The sequence below is a fragment of the Papaver somniferum genome, chromosome 3 (assembly GCF_003573695.1).
Source record: "Papaver somniferum cultivar HN1 chromosome 3, ASM357369v1, whole genome shotgun sequence".
Taxonomy (NCBI): domain Eukaryota; kingdom Viridiplantae; phylum Streptophyta; class Magnoliopsida; order Ranunculales; family Papaveraceae; genus Papaver; species Papaver somniferum.
The window spans coordinates 36,203,093-36,211,621 of NC_039360.1; the positions used below are offsets into that span (position 1 = coordinate 36,203,093).

At 37.7% G+C, this 8,529-nt stretch overlaps 1 protein-coding gene across 2 annotated transcripts; it reads right to left on the bottom strand.

The window, feature by feature from the left end:
- Nucleotides 1-4,198: 4,198 nt before the first annotated feature.
- On the bottom strand, nucleotides 4,199-7,730 carry LOC113355853 (probable galactinol--sucrose galactosyltransferase 6). Of its 2 annotated transcripts, none has more exons than XM_026598814.1 (8): nucleotides 7,358-7,730; nucleotides 7,207-7,253; nucleotides 6,887-7,131; nucleotides 6,240-6,808; nucleotides 5,614-6,118; nucleotides 5,282-5,491; nucleotides 5,049-5,183; nucleotides 4,199-4,949 (listed from the first exon to the last, which is right to left on the bottom strand). In XM_026598814.1, exons 1-8 carry the CDS (start codon nucleotides 7,512-7,514, stop codon nucleotides 4,340-4,342), a joined length of 2,478 nt encoding a protein of 825 aa, XP_026454599.1. In that variant the 5' UTR covers nucleotides 7,515-7,730; the 3' UTR covers nucleotides 4,199-4,339. The 2 variants fall into 2 exon arrangements, with proteins under 2 accessions (XP_026454599.1, XP_026454600.1); XM_026598815.1 differs by having other exon boundaries at nucleotides 7,207-7,246; nucleotides 7,358-7,496.
- Nucleotides 7,731-8,529: the final 799 nt, after the last annotated feature.

An 8,529-nucleotide genomic window follows, 5' to 3' on the forward strand; every position in this document is an offset into this window, starting at 1 on the left:
CGGCCCTTAGAGTCACCATAGAACCCATTTGTCTTGTTTATCCCTTCCATGCGCGTATCCTTGATAATCGTGTTGTACTCGCTTGACTCTCTTGAGAAAGAACGATTAGATCGTTTGGCTCATCGTTTATTGTTAGCGCTTGACTTTCTTGAGAAGGATCGATTGGATCCTCATGTTGCGAAGGAGAGATTAGATCATTTGAAAGGACCATATGTGCGCTACTTGTCCCGCTTTCTCCCTTCTTTGGTCGACCCCTTTTCCTCTTAGCCGGTGCCTCTTCATGCTCAATTTGTGAAGGAACGTTTGGAATATTTGTCTTGGCTTGTACGCTACTTGTACCGTGTTCCCCCTTCTTTGGTCGACCCCTTTTCTTTGAAACATGCGCCTCTTCATATTTAGCGTCTTCATACTCATGTTGAGAAAAGTTTCTTTTATGACTCAATAACGGGTTTTTTCCGGTACTCATTGCAACCTTAAACTCTTTTCTTTAGTCCTTTCTATCCATGTTGGTAGGTGGTCTACCCGTCGGCGGTGGCACCGTTGGTTCTCCGACCGGTATCATATGGGGGTTAGCATATAGTTTTAAGTCGTACATCAAAACTTGTCGTGCCAAGCCATCCTTTTTTGCGAATTTCTCGATGATTTCCAATATCCGTGTTCTCAAAAGATTCGAGTGGTTCTTCAGTTAGGGGTGGTTTGAAAGTTAGTTGCTTCCAAAACGGATCAATGACTTCAAAAGGAATTCCTTTTTGGTACTTCGCAATCATGTGACGACATGGAAATATCAAGGCCGTCATCGTCCTACATGAACATACAATTCTCCTTCTCCCCATCTCGTTTTCCACATAATATTTGTAATCCTTCATCATAGAAATGATTTCCCCGTGAGATACCCTATAGTTTAAACGTCTAATCAACCAATGGTAATCCTTGTAGCTTATGATGATTTTCATCCTACTCTCTTCCATTTGCGAGGTTATCTTGACGATATCCGACTTGGTGTACTCATGGATGGCTTGTTGTACCGTAACCACGTTGTTTTGGCTCCCTCGGAGCAATCTCTTAAAACGTCCATGAGATCTTTCCGCGATACTTGTCGCCTCATTCTTGTAATGCATGTGTTGGTAGGTGCAAGCATAGACAAATTTTTCCTTGAACAAATCCAACAATTCCTTCAAGTAATAAACCACACATTTCTCGTAATCCTTCTTCCATAGCCTAATAAAACTCTCCAAATAAGATTCGAACTTGGCCACGGACATTGAGTGTACCATTATATCCCAATGATGTTGAAAAGCCTTCCATAGTAACCCATTCGCTTCGTACTCTGATTTGATTTTCTTCTTGTCCTCCTCTCGTTGTTCCGGAGTTAGTTTTTGAAGACGCTCATCTTCCTACTTTTCACGAGCGGTACCTTTTTTGTGGCTTTGTCATTTGGATATGACCCATACAATTACTTCTAATATTGCATTGTATGTGCCATGTGCAAAGAAAATGCTTAGCGTCCGGAAAAACTACACCTATGGCATTCATTAGTGCTTGGTCCTTATCCGTTACTATGATATTCAGAGTTTGATCACCACGGTATATCTCCTTCAAGGTCTCTAGCATCCAAGTAAAACTCACATCATTCTCCCAATCCATAAACCCCCATGCTACCGTGAAAGTTTGCTTGTCGGAAGTATGGCAAGCTATGTTTAACAACGACATGTTGTACTTGTTGGTCTTGTACGTACAATCTATTAACAAAATTTGATAGAAGTATTGGGCCAACTTGATCATCTCCGGATGTGCCAAGAAAATACGAGTCACTTTACCTTCCAATACATGCTTCCTCATTGTGTATCCGTGTTGATCGGCTAACCATTGAGATTGTTCCATAACCGCTCTACCATCCCATTCCCTCTTCATAAAGGATGCTCTTGCCGTGTAAATTTGCCTCAAAGTAGACAAATTATCCTTATAATCCTCCTTAATCTTCCTAAGGATGTCACTTGGTTTACACGCTTTTAGCGACCTTACCGTTTTCAGTTGATGTGGTTTCAACCCACAAACGGCCGCGTGTCCAATAAGAGATTCTGGATCATCATGATTATGACAACCATTCATCACTTTATCGAGCTTGTATACCTTACCACTGGGTCCATTGGGTCTATTAACTATAATCTTAAACGGGAAACCATGCTTCTTTGATTCAGTAATGTATTCCCTTGTCGTCTTCTTCGCGTACGGTCTGTCCTTTGCCCAGTGACTTTCTTGCTTTCCACCTCTCTCACAAACAAGTTTCAAACGATCTTTTTTTGAACGACGACCTAAAACTAATGCGCATTTGATCTTTATGCCCTTGTTTATAAACCATTGATTTGCATCGTTTCTTTCTTTCCATTCCAAATCGGTGAAATAATGGGCAGAGGTATCAGCACTCAGCAGAGATACGGCTTTGGGCTGATCTTCGTCGAACGCCGCAACCATCTACAACATATATCGACATGTGTAGGATTTAGAATCGGTTTATGTGTCACAGTCGAGACAACCGATCGACAGGAATCAGATTATATGAGCAATTATAAAGTCCGATTAAGGACTTGATGATTTCAGGAAAAAAAATTCCATATTTCACAATCTGTTCACATTGCATAACATGCAATCCGATTTTCGTCATCTATATTCTTGTATCATTTCATCTCCACAATCGGATTACATATATACATAAATGAACTGATTGTGAACTTAGTGTATTTTACGTGAACATCCAAGTGAAGGAATCGGCATATGTACATCACCAACAAAAACCGATTTTGGTCACGTACCCATCGTGCCAAAAATTTACAATCTGATTATATGGTGATGAACAACAACCGATTATGATACCTAATTTGTGGATTTTACCCAGAATCGGTTTATGTGGTTATATCGAATAAACCGATTACGGGAATTTATTTTGAATTTTTTTCCTTTGTGGGCGGTCTAGACATACAAATAGATGTTTGTGGATCATTACAACCTGTCCATTTGAAGCATTATCACCTTCTTCTTCCCGGGGATATTGTTCTTGTGCTTGAATAATATCCTCAAGCATTCTTTGGTTGTCACACTCTTCTTCATTCAATAAATTATCCAATTCGGTAGGATCGAAATCGTGATTATCTGATGCACCCACTTCTTCATCACTACTAGAGTCTTCATCGTCACTATAAAGTTTCATTTTTGCTAAGAAAAGCACAAACCCTAGTTTTTTCCTTTTTCCCTCTACTTCTTCTTTCCCTCCAAACCTTAATAGAGGAAATGAATTTCTACTCTAATCTTAACACTATAATCAAACTCAAACACTAATTAATTTAACTAATACTAACTTAATTAATCATCACTAATAAATAAGGACATATTAGCCATTAACATAAATAGGAGGATAAGGGGTTTCTAGAGATTACTTCTTAATGTCCCTTATTGTTTTTTAGTCGTAGGCCCAAATTAATCACAGTACGCCCCAATTTAGCCAGGTAGAATATAAGTTTAACTAGCTAAAATACAAGTCGAATTTTCAAAATGTTAAACTTCGCCTTAATCATTAGTAGTCATTTTACAAGACATAAAACTAGACAATAATAATTTAAAATATAGATGTTAAAAATAAAAATTTGGGACAATGTTCTTCTTGTTTATCTTCTTCATTTCACATAACTTTCCAATCAATGCGCTCATGAACGAATTTTCCTTTGTTTATCTTCTTCGTTGGTTTTAAATTTGCTTTGCCTTGATTTTCCTTGCCCTGAACTCTTCTTTGCCTTTTCTTAGCTGCAATTTAAGTTGGTTATTGATATCCAAAACTTGAAGATTTCTTTGTGTTTTACCTAATTTTTTATAACTTGTCTATCACATATCTTCTTAACATCACTTTCAAGCACTACTAGAGAAAAATAAAGTTTGTTGCCAAATCAAGTTGAGTTTGCAATTTTTTCAATTGAGAAAGAACTAGTCGTTGGAGCTAGTCATTAGAGCGGGCGATATCAACATTAGACCCAGCGATTAAGACTATCTCGCTGGCATGATTGATGATATCGTTCGCTGGGATTTCTATCGCTTAACTCTTTTACCATTTATAGCACAACTCATTTGCCATGCCATCGGGTATGTTAAATATAAAATTTTGCCATGATGCATTGGAATGGGCCTAAGCAAAGTAAAATGAGACTCTGAGTAAAAAAACCCTAGTTGGCTCGCTAACTAGGACCACCATTTCTTAGATAGGTAAATATGGTACACAGAATTCATAAGAAAGATAACTTAAATCTATTCCCCTTCCCAGCATCATTTTCTATTCCTTACAACTTCCAACCAGTTAAACCAAAAGCTCAACTCTAACTAGATGAACACTCTTGCCCTCTTCGGGCATACGACCCAAACTCATAGTCACGAGTCCACATGATGAATCATAACCGAAATCTATGTCGACGGATTCAACGGTACACCGTTTAGGCTTAATTGATGAGTACACACCAAACAAGCCACATCCTTTCACCGCCATGTCAACAATTCCTAGCTCATTGTCAACATGGTATCTCAAATCTTCAATTGCTCCTCCAGCATTATACATTTTTATCAAACCTAAAGGTGCAAATTTAAATCCAGAACCAAAGACTTTGATGGGGGATACGGTGAAGATTTCATGTTCCAGCACTTTCAAGGAAATTGGTGTAGCTGCCTTATGAGGAAGGGTGACAGTCTCACCATCGGAATGACGGTAAATAACAACATCACCATTCCATTTAGGATCTGCGATGATGTCAGATATGAGATGAACATCTTCTCCACAAATAATACCGGTTAATGCACTGGTTCCTGTTGGATGAGAAACATTTTTTCTCTCTTCAGTACTCCATGCTGCACCTTGGCAATTGTAGACTCCCAAAACTCCTGTGTGCTTGTTTATGTTCCATATCTTCAACAAACTGAAATTCAAGGGAAAAAAAGAAGAAGAAAAGCTTAAAAATTGTGCAAAAAGATCCTGAAATATATAATACAATCATTTTTCCTCAAATTGCTCTTACCTGATACCATCCCTAGCCGGGTCTACAAATAGACAATCTTTAGTAGGTCTGCCAGGGAGTTTGGCACGGAGGATGGAACCGTCAGGGAGAACTATTTTCTTCAAAATTTCAAAATTATGCTTTCCTGGAGCATCGCTGTTAAAAAAAAAAAATGACAGCAAAAAATTTTGGTTTGGGTTAAATCATCCAGTAAACTTTAGTATTTAAATATAGTGGGTGGTGGCAATGTTTACCTAACATAAACTGGTCCACCGCTAATGGCTCTGGCAGATGCATGGTACTCTGCCGCTGGATGAAAAGAGTGAAACATGTCCCAATCAGGCTGCATAAATTCGCCAAGGAAGATACTATTATATGCTACGGATGCTATGTGAATGGTGTGTGATACTGGATCCCTTGGATAGAAATCATCAGATGCTCGGATCACAGCAGTTTGTTTTGAACTGTTTCAAAAAAAAAAAAGATTCTCAGTACAGAAAGTATGCCAAAAACTTAACTTGTAGTCGTAGTTTAAGTGGTCGAGCAAAAACAAACTGTATTGAACATAAGGGAAGAAAAGATGTACCAATAAAGTGCATCCGTATTGTGACTCATGCAAGCAATAATGCCATTATCAGCAAAATTTCTCGCAACAGATGCATCAAGAGCTTGGTGATACTGTCTAGTAAGCTCAACTCTCCCTCCTAAACCAGCACCTAAAGTCTCTAAAATGCACTGCACATCAACTTTCACTCCATCAATTCCGGCTGAAACCAAATACTCATGCAATTCATTGTAAAATTTGTACACCCTCTTTGGATTAACTAATCCCAATCCTTGCACCGCCAATACATCTTTCTTCCATCCTGGTTCATTCAATAGAACACCCTCCGACACCGATGGAAACGACATAACCGAGCCGTATTCTTCCATACCTTCAACTCCTGGTCTCACCCCACCCCAATAACCTGTTATCGCGTGCCAAACATACACGTATTTCAAACCGTATTTTTCTTTCGCAATATTCACTATCCTTTTGATTCCAATTGTTGGATCTTCTTGATCTTGGAATTTCTTGTTCTCCTTGATTCCTACAAAAATAATACACAAACAATTAAATAACAACACTTTGAAGTAATCCAATATTACAAAGCGCCATAAAAAAATTACCCGCACGCTGCGGGATCATTTTTGGAATACCGAGTTATTCACCTGTTAATCTATATAACGGATCTTGATCATCCGGACGTCTCTGGGAGTCTACTCCAACTGATTGCCATCCATCATCGATGATGACAAATTTCGGGGGTGTCCCACCAGAAGATAAACTAGCCAATCCATCTTCAACGCCTTGTTGAGTTACATCTTGGTAAAATGCATCCCATGTACACCATCCAAAATAGTCAACAATTTGTGGTAATTTCTTCTCATGGCGTTGACGAAACGTATAATTGAGATGTAGCTTAACGGTTCTGATTGCATTAGCGATTGTATCAAAAGGATCTGAACCATTACTGATGAAAAGAGATGAAGTAAAAGAAGATGCTTTTGTATGAATATCTCCGCTTTCTATACAAAGCTCCAGTTCATCCATGGAGTTTCCTTGTAGACAAGATCTGAATGAGTTTTCGATTAATGGAAGAAAAATCGTGTAAGATGAACCATCATTTGATTCCGTGAGGAGAAATTGAGTTTCTAATGGGATTTCTCTTCCTTGATTTCCCATTTTTTGTGACATCCACCATAGTTTGAATCGAAAACAAGCTACAAATTTAACATCACTGCAGAAAAAATTAGAAAATGAATAAATGTAAATCATATGGATTGATTGATTGATTTGAATTTGGGTACAGATTTACCTGAGAGTTCCAAGTGAGATAACATGACGACTGTTACTCTCTGTGAAATCAGCTCCAACGAAAATACCATCAACAGGACCGGAAGTTGCAGCAGAGGTATAGATTACATTGTCCGGTACACCGGAAAGTATGACTTGATCCTTAATGATTAGTTTCTGATTTGAAATCTTGATTGCTGGTGTGATTGTCATTTCTTTTTTCTTTCTATCTTCACCTTCTTGAATAAAAATTGATCTTATTCTCCTCTGGAAAAAAAAATAAAATCAGATTTCGTTGATTTTTGATGAACAGAGAAGATTTGAATATTATCAAAATCCTACCTTGGTGGATTGAAATGGATTTGAATTGAATCTCTGTAACCTAAAATATGTAAATCATAAAAGAATGAATCAAACATGTTAATACAAAATCATCAATGATCGGATTAATTCAAAAATGTGATGAAGATGGGAGCAGAGAAAAGAAGAATACCTGAGATAGAGATAGAAGATGATAATCTTCTTCTTCTATGAGAAGATGACGAAAACAATGGATTGAATGTTTGAAATTTGATACATCGAGGAAGAGAATTCAAATTTATAGTATAGATTAACGAAGAGGTGTAACACTGACACAACAAGTTCTTCATTTTTTTCTTAATTCAATTTTTCTCTCTCGTCTTTGAATAATATTTTGGGACTCGTCTTTGTTAACTGTGTTGTTGTACTATATCCTGTTTCCTGCATCTAAGGAACGTGTAACAGTTGAATGGAAAAACACAGAAGAACTTTGGTGGAAAAGATAACGTTAACGGAACTGACTCATAAGATCCATGTTGGAACCTTAATCTGAATAAAAAGGTTTATTCTATCCAAAATTGGATCATATCATGTGGATCCACGTCATTCTAGTTATCAACTGCTTTTAAGATTGCTGCCCCGAAAGAGGGTTGTTGGCCGGCTGGACCAGCTGGTTTAGTCCCGTGAGTATCGCGTTTATAGGTAACTGATGGGAGTTTATAGCCCGTTTGGATATGCATTTAGAAATTACTCTTCATTTTTAGAAGTCCAAAAATAAGAAGTTATTTTTAATTTCTAAAAGTCAGTTTGAGTGTCGAATTTCGAAACGATTTTCAGAAGCAAAATAGTTTTGCTTCTGAAAGAAGCAAAATCACTTATAATGTCCAAATGCGCCGTTAGCTTAGTTTGTTAGAAACTTGATTCTAGTATCTGAGATAAAAAAAAAAGTTGTCTTATTTGATTAATAAAGAATTCGAAAAGAGCAATGCTGTCCTGCACCATTTTACGGGTAGTTATCCCATTCAAGTGGCTTCTTTACCGTTAGATCACGCTAAAACCCAAATCTAACAGCCTTGAACTCTTTAGGAAAAATGGTGGGTCTTTTCCTGAAAATGATGGGTCCTTTCCTGAATTCGAATCTAACCGTTGATTTGATCATCTAACGGTAAAGAAGCCCGCTTGAGCGGGATAGCTACCCGCAAAACGGTGCGGGATAGCATTTGTCATTCGGAAAATGGGTCATTTGTCCAAATATTTTTAAAACATGGTTCAGATGGACGAGTAAAAATTAGTATGGTTGAAATGGACACCAAAAAAATAATAAGAATGAAACTGGATTCATCCTGGCTTAAACTTAAAAAAGAG

Coding starts and splice junctions, on each gene's coding strand:
- LOC113355853 (XM_026598814.1), bottom strand. CDS start 7,514: ATGAAGAACTTGTTGTGTCAGTGTTACACCTCTTCGTTAATCTATACT. Junction 6,809..6,886: donor ATCTCACTTGGAACTCTCAG/GTAAATCTGTAC, acceptor TTTTTTCTGCAG/TGATGTTAAATTTGTAGCTT. Junction 5,184..5,281: donor GGTGGACCAGTTTATGTTAG/GTAAACATTGCC, acceptor TTTTTTTAACAG/CGATGCTCCAGGAAAGCATA.